The following is a 16,889-nucleotide window of genomic DNA, read 5'->3' as shown; positions in this document are numbered from 1 at the left end:
CTAGCTTGTCCCTTGCACATTTGTGGCTTCTGTGGACATATTAGCAAACGATGCTTTTATGTCCCAGTCGTCTAACTTTGCCAAGGCTGTTAGAGGTCGTCTTGAAAAGTCTTTTGCCCCAGTGGCTCTAATTCAAAAGGGCCTGCTGCTTTTTCCTTAGGGTACTTTGGAAATTCACGCCCTCCTCTGGTCTTGGTCCAGGTGCACAAGAAGTGCTCAGAGAGGACGCAGGTGCCCAGGAGAGGGGCAGTGAGGGCGCTCGGGTGCTGAACCCAACCCAAAGACCGAACCTGCAGACCAAGCACAAAGCAGAAACTGAAAGTACACCACCGGCCGTTCCCACGGAAGTTATGGAAAAGGCAAAGCGCAGAGCCCGGCCGTGGTATGTGCCGCCCCCCCTGGGATGGATGAAACAGCAAGCGCGGCGTGGGTGAGAAGGACCAGCTGCAAATCGGCCGTGCCTGGAGCAGACTCCGGGCAATTTCGCGGAAGACCAGGATCCTGGGAGAGACTATGGGCGGTGAGAGCTTGCTCCTGCTGCTGTTGCGGTCATCATGACTACACCCGCCTCCCGCAGACCATGTTCTATGGTAAGCGCGCTAGCCTCTCCCGGCGCACAGGTACGCGCGCCCGGCACGCAGGGGGACTCTGGGACGCGCTGCCTGCCCCCGCGCCCAGGCGCGTCCGGGAACAGCCCGGCCTTGCACTTTGGACCTGCCGAAAACACTGGCTCTTTCACGCGCAGCCGTCAACTGCTTCTGAGTACTGTCGCCCATAGCTACTTGCTCCCAGAGCTTCAAAGCCTGGCAGTTTGCGAGACAGTCTCCGACGCCTGCTTTCTGTTCAGAGAACGAGCGCTGCAGCCTTCGCTCCGCTCAGCGGTGGCAGCCTGCAGCCAGGTCGCATGGGTAGCCAGCGCCTCTGTTTCTCCGTCTCTCTCTGCCCCCAGCCAGCGCTGCCCTCTGTCAACCCGGCGTCCAACCCGCCCTGCCTCTGACTCGGTTCGCGCCAAGTTACTCACCGGCGCCCGGGGATCAGCGAGTAGCTAGGCTCTTGCAGCTCCGCACTCCCAGGAGAAGTGAAAGCCGAGCTCCCACAGGACGCGCTTTTAAACCCTTCAGGGACAAGTCCGTGGAAAACCCCGTTGTTCCCCTCAGAGAAATTGGGAATTTCCAACCGGGGCTGTACCTTTTCCCTTTTGCTGGGAACCCAGTCCTCCGGCTGGCACTAAGAAAAGGCAGCTTCGGGTCTCTTAGTTTTTTTCCCACCTATATGCAGCTCCTCATTAGAAGTAGGATTAATAAGAGTGAGTCTAAATTCTAGAGCTAGGCTGAGATGTAATATATTTTATTTAAACGGAATATGGAATTAAAATGGACAAGGACAGAGTTGAGACAGGCTGGATTCCTTTGGCAGACTTTTGACCAAATGGAAAGAACTTAAACGTTTACTGGAAGAAAAAAAAGGGGGGAAAGGGATTGAGGGGAGAAGCTCTGGTGAGGGAAACTGGAATGTTTTACAGTAAGTACTTCCTCAAGCAGAAGAAGGCGGGGCAAGGGGGGAGTAACGTGGAGGCTATTCTTTCCTCTGATGATCTGTGCGCTGCCTAGCTACTCCGTTACATCAAAAGAACACTTTCTCCTCTCATATGTATCAAATAGTCTAAACGTGACATAGGTAAGGAGTACAAACTCAGTAATAAAAAAAAAATTAAAAAAAAAAAAAACTTGCCGGGAGAAGTATTGAAGACAGTGGATTATGGAAGATCAAGATTTCTGAGTGTCCTCCAGGGGTTTCATATAGAATTAAAGTTTACGCATAGCCTTATTTTCCTTACAATGTCCTTGATTCTCCTGCAATTACTTCTTTCTGGACTCCCAGATCTAATCTTTGCATCACTCCTTATCTAATGTGGAGAAGCAAAACATGAAAAGGAAGTTAAGGTGTGCATATTAACAAGGAGCTCTGGTAGCATAGTGGCTAAGACACTGGTAGCATAGTGGCTAAGACACTTGCCTGCTAACTAGACGGCTGGTGGTTCAAACCCACCAGCCACTCCTCGGAAGGAAGGTTGGGCAATCCTACTTCCGTAGTGATACTGCCTCGGAAACCCAAGGAGGGGTCGCTATGAGTCGGGGCCGACTTGACGGCACATAACAACAACAACAACAACATTACTACCTTGAGTACATATCTACATTAATTATGCGCCATAAATTCATGTTAGCAAACAAAATATTAGAATTCTAAACTTCTAATGATAATGACTGTAAGGAGTGGCTGTCTGCAGTTTGTTCCAAGAGATTTCACTAAAAGTTTATAACTGGGGTTACATTTTACCCTTTTATTTTGCTACTTTTTTAGGGGTTGAAGGAGCCCTGGTGGTGTAGTGCTGAAGGCATTTGACTGCTAACCAGAAGGCTGGTAGTTCAAACCCACCAGCCACTCCTGGGAAGGGAGGTTGGACAATCTACTTCCGTAGTGATAGGCCTCAGAAATCCAAGGCGGGGTCATAGTGAGACGAAATCAACTCGATGGCAGTGAGTTTGGTTTGTTTCTTTTGGTTTAGGGCCTGAAGAAGTTGAGGATGTGCTGTGCTCTGTGCTTTAGGTAATGAGTACAGAAAAATGGAATAGTTAAAAGAAAAAAAAAAGGATGATTAGAAAGGCTAAACAGGTATGAAGGAGAGTTAATTATACATGGCACCACATCAGTGTTTAAATGTATTAAACAAAAATAGCAATCTTATTTCATAGGATTAATTTACATGTCATATTTGTACTGGTACATGTGAGTTTCTTCACATCCACCCCCACAGGTAACCTAGTGGAATGACAGCTTGTGTTGTGTTTTTAAAACAAGAGAGTGTAATGCAGAGTTTCAGAGCTCAGCCAGGAAGTACTTTGTACATTCCATTTGACAACACATAGGAAGTGGTATAGTTCAGTGTCTAAGAGCTCAGTTCCTGGACTCTTCAACCTGACAGTCCTATATTTGAATCCTAGCTCTTATTACACACATTGCATTGAGGGAAATTTTTCATTATTCACCAGATTCTCCATCTGTAAAAATGTTAATAATTAGTAATACTTACCTCATGAAGAGGTTTATGGAATTAACTGAAATATTGCATATAATATCATGAATGGCTACAGAAATTTCCTTATGTGTTTATCATGGCACTTGTTGGTATAATTTTTAGTCCAATCTTAATATTGTTTATAGCAAACATGAGTCCTCTTTATCTGAATATTACCAAATTCATTTTTACAACCTTAAAAAAATCATTTCTGTGCAATATATGGTTATTTTCCACTATTTAGTACTTTTTTCTTTATTCATTATGTGATTTTACCAATTATACATATTAAAAGTATTAAAGCCAACCCTTATCCATTCAATTAATGTCTCTCATCCCATCCTGAATGTCTTTTGAACATTTCACTTTTAATTCTGTGACAGTAATCTATGTAATGTTTGTATTAGACACTCAATATACAATGATGTATATACTCCATATACTTATTAAAGATGGACTTGGTGAACTGTAAAAGCTAATTTATTTATGTTCACTCTGACCCCATAACTCAGCTGAAGATCGAATGTATTATTTGGCTTAAATTAAAAACCAACAAAAGGTTCTAGCCAACCAATATTCTGGTTTAACCAAATTCCCTACTGAAAACAAATTCTCCAGTTTCAATCCCTGTGGAAGATCTAAAGACAATTCCACAAGCCCTTATGGTTTGACTTTTCTGTAACCTAATGAAAAGTTCAGTGGAAGGGGAGGGCTGGGTATCTATGCAGTATGAGACCAATGCAAGCAAAACAAAATAAAAGTAGAGTCCCCTTCCCATTGTGAAAGCAATATAGAAAGGCACCTTCAAACTATGTTTGAGGAACCTCTATGTAGTGTGTGGAGAAAAAAGTTCAAATGCAGACTAAACAGGAAAGTCATTAGTAAAAGAGCTAGAGATGTGGGTGTAAGGTGCTGCTTGGGCTTACCGCATTGTCTCTGAGGTAATGTAAAATCCTAAGAGTTTCTGTATTTGAATGGCCATGTAGATTCTTAACATGGTGTTTGAGAGCATGGAGACACATTGGTATGTGCTCTTGAGTTGCTTCTGACTCATGTTGGTGGTGGTGTTATGTGCCATTGAGTCGGACCCGACTCATAGTGACCTCTCCTTGGGAAGTAGATTGTCCAATCTTCCTTCTGAGGAGTGGCTGGTGGGTTTGAACCGCCAGCCTTCTGATTAGCAGTCAAGTGCTTTATTCACTATGCTACCAGAGCTCCTTTCTGATTTATAGTGACCCTATGTACAACAGAAAACACAGGCCGGTCTTGTGCCATCCTCACAATCTTGTTACATTTGAGCCCATTGTTGCAGTTACTTGGTGAGTCCATCTTGTTGACACATTGAGAGATCTTTTAATCTAATGTTTTCACGTTTTAGAAATCAGGTCAATGAAGCTTAAAAGAGCTCTGCCATTCACTTAGTCACATAAGCCTATTGTCGTACCAAGACAAAATTGTCCATCTTTTAACTCAAACCCATTATGCTTTGCACTGCTCTAGTCTGTCTGGAAGTCAGTAATTCAAACTCACCAGCTGCTCCCTGAGAGGAAAATGGGGCAATCTACTTCTGTAAAGATTTGTTGTTGTTGTTGTTATATGCCGTTGAGTTGGAGCTGACTCATAGAAATCCCTCCTTGGGTTTCCAAGGCAATATCATTACAGAAGTAGATTGCCCAATCTTCCTTCTGAGGAGTGGCTGGTGGGTTTAAACCACCAGTCTCCTGGTTAGCAGTGAAGGGCCTTAGGTACTGTGCTATCAGAGCTCCTCTGTAAAGATTTACAGCCTTGGAAATCTTACAGGAGTGACTATGAATTGGAATCGACTTGATGGCAGTGGGTTAGTCTAACTGGAGGAGCCCTGGAGACACGATCAGTAAGTCAGCAGTTCGAAACCATCAATGAATCCGTAGAAAACAAGACATGATGATCTGTTCCTGTAAAGAGTACAACCCTGTGGGCAGGTCCACTTGGTCCTATAGGCACTCTGTGAGTTAGAATCCACTCCACAGCACATAACAATAACAAGTTTACCTGAGGCTAATTTATTCTTCAACAAGGGCAACAAAACACACTCTTTTCAGACTGGGCAAATTGTGTTGTAGAATTGACAATCTAGTTATAAGTAGATTGGAAATCTTAAGGGGGTCACTATGAGTCAGAATCAACTGATGTGATTTAATTTACTTATAATAGATGATTTAGTTTTCCATGATTTTAAAACATTCATAAGATGCCATCCAATAAATAAATTGTTTGACTTGAGTTTGGGGAGCACCAATTACTGAAGAACCAAAAGCCAAACCAAACCCACTGCCATTGAGTCATTTTCAACTCATAGTGACCCCACTGGATTTGCAGAACTATAAATCTTCATAGAAGCAGATTGCCTCATCTTTCTTCCATGGAGTACCTGGTGGGTTTGAAACGCTGGTCTTTTGGTTAGCAACCAAATACCTTAACCACTATACCACCAGAGCTCCTTAATTATCAAAGGCAGAGGTAGAATTCTTGCTTTCCATGCAGGAGAGAGATCTGGTTTGATTCCCAACCAGTGGCCCTCACTCACAGACACCACTGCCTGTCAGGGGGTATTCCTGTGATGCTGAACAGGTTTCAGGAGAGCTTCCAGACTGAGACAGATTAGGAGAGAAAGCCCTGCTGATCTATGTCTAAAAATTAGCCAGGAAAACCCTCTGGATTGCAATTATCCAATTTCATTGTGCATGGTGTCACCATGAGTTAGGGGCCAACTCAATGACAGCTAACAACAATTACTGAAAATTGGAGTGAAAAGGACAGAACATCCAGTGCTCATAGAAAATAAAACAATATCATTTATTAAAACATAAAAGCAGACCTTAGAGATAACGTTTCTGTAGAGAGGGAAAAAAAATCTGTCTCTTTCTTACTCATGTTTATTTATTTTATTATATCCTCTTAAAACCCATTTTCTCTTTTCATTATTATTGTCTTTTATTATCATTATCTTTATAAATCTGATCTTTATTTGTCTTGGTGGATTGGTATTCAATTTATGTCAGAACCAACTTAAGACAGAGTCGTAGGAATGGAACCCCATCTTATGTTGGGGACCACCTGCAATTACCAATTGATTATTGTTTGAGGACCTTCAGAATGGAAGAACAGTTGTAGAGGAGACAAGAGACTAAATTGCATTATTGCATGTGATTACATGTTATCATAGATCATGTTGTTGTTGTTGTTATGTGCCGTCGAGTCGGCCCCGACTCATAGCGACCCCTCCTTGGGTTTCCGAGGCAGTATCACTACAGAAGTAGGATTGCCCAACCTTCCTTCCGAGGAGTGGCTGGTGGGTTTGAACTGCCAGCCTTCTGGTTAGCAGTCAAGTGCTTTTAGCCACTATGCTACCAGAGCTCCTAATCATAGCCACTCTTAATCAAATATTGGCAAGTCGGCAAACTTGGACTAGAATCAAGATATGCCATGATGATCTGTGTGCTATAAAAAAGAATAACTTGCAAGATTATGAGTAGAAATAATATGAATATAGGGACCTAACAACGGCACATAGTAGATACACAATTAAAGATAACTAACATCACTGTTATCATTAATTTCCTAAGGGAATTCTTAATTGTCATATATTTTAGACATTTAGTAGCAAAGCAATGAGTAGATTCCATGTCTCACTCCTAGTTTTTATATCAGTCACATTTGAAGATGAGAGGTAGGATTTATTTTCGTTCCCATGCCTGCTACCTAGTCTACTTTATTTGTAAAAATGTAGGTCATTAATAGCACTTAACATATGGGGAATTACTACTGTCTTTTTTTATAAGACAGATAATGTAATGAATGAAAGTGTTAGTGAGAACTTTATGATATACTTGGAGTCCTAATGGTCCTGGAGCCCTGGACTATTAGATGGAAGGTTGGCTCTTTGAATCTAACCTGAGGCGACTTAGAAGACAGGCCTGCACACATAAGGTTGCCATGGATCTGAATCAACTTGTTTGCCACTAACAAGAAAAACAATAATATGCTTAAGTCTTTAGGCCATGAGCACAATATTAGTTCCTTGGATTTGAAGGAGTATAGTTAGTACTCTTAATCAGAGAAAAAAAGTGTGAAATATTTTGCAGTCGACAAATATAGTTAAATTTCACTTGAGAGAATTATAGGGAATATATTGCAGGTGCAACTCAGAGTTTACATAGAGATGCAATAAGACATTATGACAGGCTTATGAAGACAGAGTTCCCTCTATAACCAGATTTTAGTTGCTGGAAATAAGAGTCTTATCCCCACATCTCTTCCTATGCAGTGTGTTGTTACTGCCTGGAAGCACATTATTGACTTTTTTCATGTGGCAACAAGTCAGACTTGGGTCTTGACAGAGTTGTGTGTGAAGAAGATATAGGCCTCTGGCTTAGAGGCACAGCCTCAGTGTAAGGAAAAAAGATACTGAAAGGACAGGTAGAGGGATCCCAAAATATAAATGTAACCTTTATCACAGTTTTAGGAAGCATAAAACCCTCATTAAAGACAAAAAAAATGTAATCACAGTGCAGTACTATCTCCATGGTGGTCAGAAAGCAACTGACATTTACATGCCATTTAAAAAAAAAAAAACTCACTGCCATCAAGTCAGATCCAACTCATAGCGACCCCTTCTTGGGTTTCTGAGGCAGTTATCACTGTAGCAATAATTGCCCGACCTTCCTTCCGAGGAGTGGCTGGTGGGTTTGAACTGCCAGCCTTCTGGTTAGGAGTCAAATGCCTTAGGCACTACCCCACCAGAGCTCCCTCTTACATGCCATAGATTATAAAATTTCAACAATATGTAGCTTATTTACTTGTACTCTCTTTGGATGTCTTGTCTTACAGGCACGTTCAACATTAGGTCAACCCATCATTATATCCCTGAGTCCCTGTGTAGCACAAATGGTTAGTATTCTCAACTGCTAACCTATAAGTTGGAGGTTCAAGTCTACCCAGAGGTGCCTTGGAGGAAAGGTCTGCTGATCTACTTCAAAAACCTATGGACATGGTTCTACTCTGATACACATGGGGCTGCCTTGAGTCAGAATCAACTTAAAGGCAACTGGTTAACTGGATATATTGCTAGAATGCTTCTCAAAATCAGTCTTTGCTTTCATTATACCTATTCCAAACTTCCCCAAAGAATAACTTCTAAAAAAATAAGTGACAAAAACCTAAACTCCAAAATGATGTCTCACTGAACTTTGATACATAATATTCATTTTTAGGGTTCACTCTCCTCTGTTGTTGTTATTTGTTGTTATGTGCCATCAAGTCGGACCCGACTCATAGTGAGTGACCCCTCCTTGGGTTTCCGAGGCAGTATCACTATCACTACTGAAGTAGATTGCCCCATCTTCCTTTCAAGGAGTGGCTGGGGGGTTTGAACCGCCAGCCTCCTGGTTAGCAGTCAAGTGCCTTAGCCACTATGCTACACTCTCCTCTACTATCCAAAAACTGAGGTGCAATTTTAAAAATTTATTGGAAGTGAAACATTACAATCAAATATGACATAACATTTAGCTTATTCTTACTTAATGTTGAATTTAGTTTCTTTTAGGTATATCTTTGGAATTCCTCCCCTGATCCTTGTTCTGTTGCCAGTAGCATCATCTGACTGTGATATTGAAGGAAAAGAAGGCAACGAATACGAAAAAGTCCTAATGATCAGCATCAATGGATTGGTATGTGCTTGTTTTGTTTTCCTTGGGATGATTTTAAATTGGAACTTCTGTTATTTAGTTCTTTTTAAAAATAATTCTCTCTCAGATCATAAAATATCCACAATTATCCATTTTAGTCCTATATATCATTGCTAAAATTGAAAGCGTAATTCATCTGCACTGCCTGCTTTTTTTTTTTTTTTTAACTACTCTTACAGTGCTAGTCCCTGTAGAAACATTCCATTAGGTAAAATGAAAGAGTATATTGTTAAAATATTACAAGGAAAGAGGTGTGTACTTGTTTGTTTAACCTAAGTATGTGTTTAGATAAAACACATGGAAGCAGCTATCAAGAAATCAAACAACATATTGCATTAGGCTAATCTACTGCAAAAGACCTCATTACAGTGTTAAAAAGTGAAAATGTCACTTTGAGGACTAAGGTGTGCCTACCCTGAGCCACAGTATTTTCAGTCGCCTCACTGGACAATGAATAAATAAGACCAAAGAGGATGCCTTTGAATTATGATATTGGTGAAGAATATTGAATATATGATGGGTTGCCAAAAGAATGAACAAATTTGTCTTGGAAGAGTACAGCCAGAATGCTCCTTAGAAGTGAGGATGTGTTGACTTCATCTCTCTAACTTTGTACATGTGATCAGGGCCAATCCCTGGAAAAGGACGTCATGCTTGGTAAAGTAGAGGGTCAGCAAAAAAAGAGGAAGACCCTCAACAAAATGATTGACACAGTGGCTGTAAGAATGGGCTCAAATAAAGCAATGATTGTGAGGATAGCACAGAGCCAGGCCATGTCCTACATGTCAACACAGGTTTGCTGCTATGAGTCAGAATTGACTAGATAGCACCGAACAACAATAGCATATATGCATATATATGTCTGTCTGTATGTAATTTATTGATTTAATTTTGCTAAGGTTTTAGAGCTATATCAATACAATAGGATATGTTGACTTAAGAGATAATCAGACCTTTCCAATCAGAATAAAGCCCCAACTGGCAAAGGAAAACCTTCTCAAATGTCCATAAGATGGGATAAATTGTTTAATTTGCCTCCCTCTTCAACTCCACTGTCTCCTCCACATACTCATACTGAGGTGGCAATATGCCATGGAAAGCAATGTTATACTTTTTGGAGGGGCATGGGAAATACAAGATGATATTGACCACTGTGTCACAGAGGTCTCTAATTTTGCCCACTGACAAAGAAAAAAAAAAAGTGCACAATAAAGGGTAATTATTGCCTGCATTTTAGGGTGCTTGCTATATATTTGTCTACATTAAATGGATGCTACTAAATGAAACTTATGGGGTCAAGATAATGACTTATTATCTGGATAGAGAATGAACTAAATGAACTAGTATTCATAGTTCAGTAATATTTACATATTATTGTATGTGCGTAAAATTTTGCCAAAAAAAAGATACTATGGAAAATTCAAAAGAAGGAGAGCTTTATCCACCAGACTGATAGCACATTTTCTGAAAATGCAGAGGAATTTATCTTATTAAGACACACAACAAAAACAACAACAACGACAATAAGACAAAATAAAATAAACCTACTTTACTTAAGAAGAGCCCGAGCCCCCTAGAGCCAGGAAAGGGAGGGACCAGGAGTGGCTGGGGACCACAGAGTGGCAGGTTTCAGGTATGAATTAGGTAACAGGAGGGTGCAGAGGTTTCCAGCAGCTAAGGGAGACAAACTTGTCTGTCAGTTTGTCATCCTGTGAGGCTTGTACATTGCTGTGAGGCTTGAGGCTTTGCCACTGGTGTTTCAGATGCCAGCAGAGTTGCACATGGCGCACAGGTTTCAACGCAGCTTACTGACTAAAACAGACTAGGAAGAAGGAGGGTGCCTTCTACTTCTCAAAAATTGGCCAAGGTAAATCTTATGAATAGCAAAGAAACACTGTCTGATACGTTACTGGGCAACTTTATGAATAGCTTGAAAACATTGTCCAACACAGTGAAGGAAGACTAGCCTCTCAGGTTGGAAGGCACTCAAAATAGGATTGGGAAAGAGTTGCCTCATTAGAGTATGGATGAAGTATGATATGAATAAAGTAAGTCTTTCAGGACCTCCATGAACTGACATGGCACCACTCAAATTGAGGAGAAACAGTTGAACAGCTGGAAACATCCATTAATAATCGGAACATGGAATGTACGAAGTATGAATCTAGGAAAATTGAAAGTTGTCAAAAATGAAATGGAACACATGAAGATTGATATCCTGGGCATTAATGAGCTGAAATGGACTGGTTTTGGCCATCTTGAATCAGATAACCATATGATCTACTATGCCGGGAATGACAAATTGAAGAAGAATGGCATAGCAGTCATCATCACAAAAGATGTTTCAAGATCTGTCCTGAAGTACAATGCTGTCAGTGATAGGATAATATCCATATGCCTACAAGTAAGACCAGTTAATATGACTATTATTCAAATTTATGCACCAACCACCAAAGCAAAAGAGGAGGAAATTGAAGATTTTTATCAACTTCTGCAGTCTGAAATTGACCAAACATCCAATCAAGATGTGTTGCTTATCACTGGTGATTGGAATGAAAAATCTGGAAACAAAGAAGAATAACCGGTAGTTGGGAAATTTGTCCTGGGTGACAGAAATAACACTGGAGATCTCATGATAGAATTTTGCAAGACCAACGACTTATTCATTGCAAATAACTTTTTTCAACAACACAGAAGGTGGCTATACACATGGCCTTCACCAGATGGAGTACTCCGGAATCAAATTAACTACATCTGTGGCAAGAGGCAGTGGAAAACTCAGTATCTTCAGCCAAAACCAGGCCAGGAGCTGATTGTGGAACAGACCATCAACTGTTCATATGCAATTTCAACTTTAAGTTGAAGACAATTAAAACAAGTCCACGAGAGCCAAAATATGATCTTGAATATATCCCTCCTGAATTTAGAGACCATCTAAAGAATAGATTTAATTCATTGAACGCCAATGACTGGAAACCAGAAGAATTGTGGGATGACATCAAGAGCATCATCCATGAAGAAAGCAAGAGTTCATTAAAAATATGAGAATGAAAGAAAAGACCAAAATGGATGTCAGAAAAGATCAAAATGGATGAGTGAAGAGTAGCTAAAGCAAATGGAAGAAATCACAAGATAAAAGAACTGAACAGAAGATTTCAAAGAGCAGCTCGAGCAGACAAAACCAATTACTATAATGAAATGTGCAAAGACCTGGAATTAGAAAACCAAAAGGGAAGAACACATTTCGCATTTCTCAAGCTAAAAGAACTGAGGGGAAAATTTAAGCCTTGAGTTGCAATATTGAAAGATTCTATGGGAAAAATATTGAATGATGCAGGAAACATCAAAAGAAGATGGAAGGAATACACAGTCACTGTACCAAAAAGAACTGATAAATCTTCAACCATTTCAGGAGGTGGTGTATGTTCAAGAACCAATGGTATGGAGGTAAGAGGTCAAAGCTGGTGAGGAACAAGGCTCCAGGAATTGGCAGAATACCCATTGAGATATTTCACCATACAGATACCCCACTGGAGGCACTCACTCAGTTATGCCAAAAGATTTGGAAGACAGCTACCTGGCCAACTGACTGGAAGAGATCCATATTTGTACTCAATCCAAAGGGAGGTGATCCCACAGAATATAGAAATTATCAAACAATATAATTAATACCATATGCAAGTAAAATTTTACTGAAGATAATTTAATAATGGTTACAGCAGTATATTGACAGACTTTCCAGAGGTGCAGGCTGGATTCAGAAGAGGACATGGAATGAGGGATATCATTGCTGATGTCAGAGGGATCTTGGCTCAAAGTAAAGAGTACCAGAAAGATGTTTACTTGTGTTTTATTGACTGTGCAAAAGCATTTGATTGTGTGGATCATGACAAATTATGGATAACATTGAGAAGAATGGGAATTCCAGAACCCTTAATCGTACTCATGAGGAACTTGTACATAGACCAGGAGGCTGTTGTTCAAACAGAAAAGGGGAACACTGCATGATTTAAAATGAAGAAGTGAGTGCATCAGGGTTGTATCTTTTCTCCACACTTATTCAATCTGTATGCTGAGCAAATAATCCGAGAAGCTGGACTATATGAAGAAGAATGTGACATCAGGATTGGAGGAAGAATCATTAACAACCTGCGATTCGCTGACGACACAACACTGCTCACTGAAAGTGAGGATGACTTGAAGTACTTACTGATGAAGATTGAAGAATACAGTCTGCAGTATGGATTACATCTCAATATAAAGAAAACAAAAATCCTCACAATTGGACCTGTAAGTAGCATTATGATAAATAGAGAAAAGATTGAAATTGTCAATGACTTCACATTGCTTGGTTCTATAATCGATGCCAATGGAAGCAGCAGTCAGGACATCAGACGACGTATGTTGTTGTTGTTGTTGTTGTTTGCTGTTGAGTCGACGACGTATAGCACTGGGCAAATCGGCTGCAAAGGACCTCTTTCAAGTGCTGAAGAACAAAGATGTCTCTTTGAGGACTGAGGTGCGCCTGACACAAGCCAGGCATTTTCAATCACCTCATATACATGAGAGAGCTGGACAACGAACAAGGAAGACCAAAGAAGAGTTGATGCTTTTGAGCTGTGGTGTTGGCAAAGAATGCTGAAAGTACTGTAGACTGCTAAAAGAACTAACAGGTCTTTCCTGGAGGAAGTGCAGCCAGAATGCTCCTTGGAGGCGAGAATGGCCAGACTTTGTCTCACATACTTTGGTCATGTTGTCAGAAGGGACCATTCCCTGGAGAAGGATGTCATGCTTGGTAAGGTGGAGGGTCGATGAAAGAGGGGAAGGCCCTCAAGGAGGTGGATTGACACAGTGGTGGTGGCAAAGGGCTCAAGTGTAGCAAGAATTATGGAGCTGGCTCAGGATTGGGCAGTGTTTCATTCTGCTGTGCATAGGGTTGCTATGAGTCGGAAATGACTCGATGCCACTTAACAACAATAACAACAACTTAAGTAGATTAGTTCACAAAGGTGGAAGATTGCACAAACTGATTAATCTAAGTGAGCAATACCATGATAGTCATAATCATTTTGTCTGTAGGTAGGAAGTGTTAAATTGGAAAGAAAGAGAAGGAAAGTAACAAAGAATTATTTATATCAACAAAGCTAGTAAAAAAATCCACTCAGCATGTACTGGATGCTTTACAGACATTGCTTTGCTTAAGTGTTATGTTAAAACCCGTGTTAAAGATGGAGAAATTGATGCTCAAAGAGTTTGATCACTAAAGACTTAAACAGTATGTCAGGGCGCTTTCACCAACCTTAACAAATTCAAATTTGTAACCATTTGAGCCACCCAGAACATTTCAATTTTTTAAAAACAATGAAACATAGGAACAAACATATTAAATACTTTTTAAGTCCTAAAAACTATACCTATTAAAACACACATTTAAATGAGTATGTTTTATTTTCATTTACTTTGTAAATACGTATTGAATATCTATTATGCACTTACATAATAATAGAAACAATGGAAAACATTAAAAATGCGTGACAGTTTTTGAATCTCAAAGATCCATAGTTTCCTGAAGGAGCTCTGGTGGCACAGTGCCTAAGATATTTGACTGCTAATCAGAAGCTCGGTGGTTCAAACACACTGTGGAAAGAAGATGGGGCAATCTACTTCCGTAAAGATTTACCGCCTCTGAAACCCAATAGGAGTTAACTATGAGTCAGAATTAACTCAATGGCAGTGAGTTTGGTTTTTATTGAATAAGGAAGACCAAAGAAGAGTTGATGTTTTTGAGCTGTAGTATTGGCAAAGAATGCGGAAAGTACCATGGACTGCTAAAAGAACTAACAGGTCTGTCCTAGAGGAAGGGCAGCCAGAATGCTCCTTGGAAGCGAGAATGGCCAGCCTTTGTCTCACCTATGTTGGTCATGTTGTCAGAAGGGACCATTCCCTGGAGAAGGATGTCATGCTTGGTAAGGAGCTTTGGTGGTGTAGCAGTTAAGGCATTTGTCAGCTAACCAAAAGATTGGTGGTTTGAACCCACCAGCTGGTACACAGAGAAAGATGAGGCAGTCTGCTTCCATAAAGATTTCCAGCCTTGGAAAGTTGTAATTGACTTGAAAGCAGTGAGTTTATATACATATATATATATATATATATGGCTGACTCGACGGCACATAACAACAACAACAACAACTATGGGAAGATAAAACAAATATAGAAATAAAGTGAAAAAACTAAAAACTCACTGCTGTCGAGTCAAATCTGACTCATAGCAACCCCTCCTTGGGTTTCCCAGGCAGTATCACTACAGAAGTATATTGCCCAACCTTCCTTCTGAGGAGTGATTGGTGGGTTTGAACTGCCAGCCTTCTGGCTAGCAGTCAAATGCCTAAGGCTCTATGCCACTAGAGTTCCTGAAGGAAAGTTAAGAACATAATAAAACCAACATTTATGACTGCTTGTTATGGCTGGTGGTGTAGGGCTTAAGGCCTTTGGCTCCTAGCCAAAAGGTCAGTGGTTCAAACCCACCAGCTACTCCATGGAAGTAAGATGAGGCCATCTGCTTTCACAAAGATTTGCAGTCTGGGAAACCTAATGGGGGTTGCTACGAGTTAGAATCAACATGCTGACAGTGACTTTGGTTTGGAGTTTGGTTTTATTATGGTCTAAGTGTTTTCCATGAATTAACTAATTCAATCCTCACAACACACATATGAAAGAGGTACTCTTTTAACCTCCATTTCATAAAGATTCTGACACCCATACTTGCCCAGTTTGTTAGTGGGAAAGCCTGCATCTAAGCCAGGACAGAGCTGGATGATGGTTTAGGATACTGTTAAAATCACCAGATAAATTACATGAGGGAATAAGGACATAGAATAGAGTTGTAGAAGTAAGAAAAGAGAAGTGATGTGGTATAATATAGAATCAAAACAGAGCCAGGTAAATGTGAGACTCCTTCTTTCTATTTACTTCAGAGGAAAGGAAGGTTCATAAAAGGTCCTCTTTCTGTATGGCCTGCTAACTATGGAATATAGATTCCTAGAATTGTGGTGAATGATGAATGGAATCAACATCATAAGAGTCTTCATAACTTGTTGCCATTAAGTCAATTTCTATTCATAGTGACTCTATAGGACAGGGTAGAATTGCCACACAGGTTTCCAAGGCTATAATCTTTATGGAAGCAGATTGCCATATCTTTCTCCCACAGACCAGCTCGTGGGTTTGAACTGTTAACTTTTCAGTTAGCAATCAAATGCTTAACCACTGCTCTACCAGGGCTCATTAGATTCTTGATAGGTATTATTATTTTATGGCAAGGATGGACCAGTTTATAGTTTCTGCAGCAGTATATGAGATCATTACCCTTGGCAACATTGAGTGTGTTTATTTTTTAAAATATCAGCTAAGACATTAGAAAAATAATTTTATTGTTTTGATTTACATTCCTTTGATTGATAGTGAAGTTGAATTTTTAAGTTCCTTCATTATTTTTGTTTTCTCATTTTAAAATTATTTTATTGTGATATAATACATGAAATACAAATTCTTCCTTTTAAAATGTACAATTCAGTGGCTTTTAATATATTACAAGTTGTGCATATCACCACTGTCTCATTCCAGGACATTTTCATCATTTCAGAAAGAAATACCATAACCACTAGCATTATTCCCTATCCCTCCCTCCACCCAGTCTCTGGCAGCTACTAATCCACTTCCTACTTCTATGGATGTACCTATTTGACCAAACCCAACACTTTTTCATGATCAAAACATCTAGCAAACTAGAAATAGAAGGAAACTTCCTCAACATGATAAAGATCATCTATCAAAAGCCCACAGATAATATTATACTCAATGGTGAAAGAATGAAAGCTTCCCCCCTAATATCAGGAACAAGACAAAGATGCCTGTTTTCAGCATGACTGCTCAGCATTGTACTGGAATTTCTGTTGTTGTTGTTGTTATGTGCCGTCAAGTCGGCCCTGACTCATAGCAATCCCTCCTTGGGTTTCCGAGGCAGTATCACTACAGAAGTAGGATTGCCCAACCTTCCTTCCGAGGAGTGGCTGGTGGGTTTGAAC

The 16,889-nt window shown here is 40.2% G+C and overlaps 1 protein-coding gene across 1 annotated transcript in view; it reads left to right on the top strand.

Annotated features, from left to right (window-relative positions):
• Positions 1-554: 554 nt before the first annotated feature.
• IL7 (interleukin 7) overlaps positions 555-16,889 on the top strand; it is a 100,476-nt gene continuing 84,141 nt past the window's right edge. The window contains exons 1-2 of the mRNA XM_007944670.2: positions 555-1,041; positions 8,627-8,787. Coding sequence (XP_007942861.2) covers positions 555-1,041; positions 8,627-8,787 — 648 coding nt within the window. The remainder of the gene's footprint in view (positions 1,042-8,626; positions 8,788-16,889) is intronic.

This window comes from Orycteropus afer, unplaced genomic scaffold (assembly GCF_000298275.1).
Source record: "Orycteropus afer afer isolate SDZICR_OR568_19922 unplaced genomic scaffold, OryAfe1.0 scaffold00129, whole genome shotgun sequence".
Classification (NCBI taxonomy): domain Eukaryota; kingdom Metazoa; phylum Chordata; class Mammalia; order Tubulidentata; family Orycteropodidae; genus Orycteropus; species Orycteropus afer.
The sequence above is the reverse complement of the archived record's forward strand: the minus strand, read 5'-3'. Positions and strand labels throughout refer to the sequence as shown.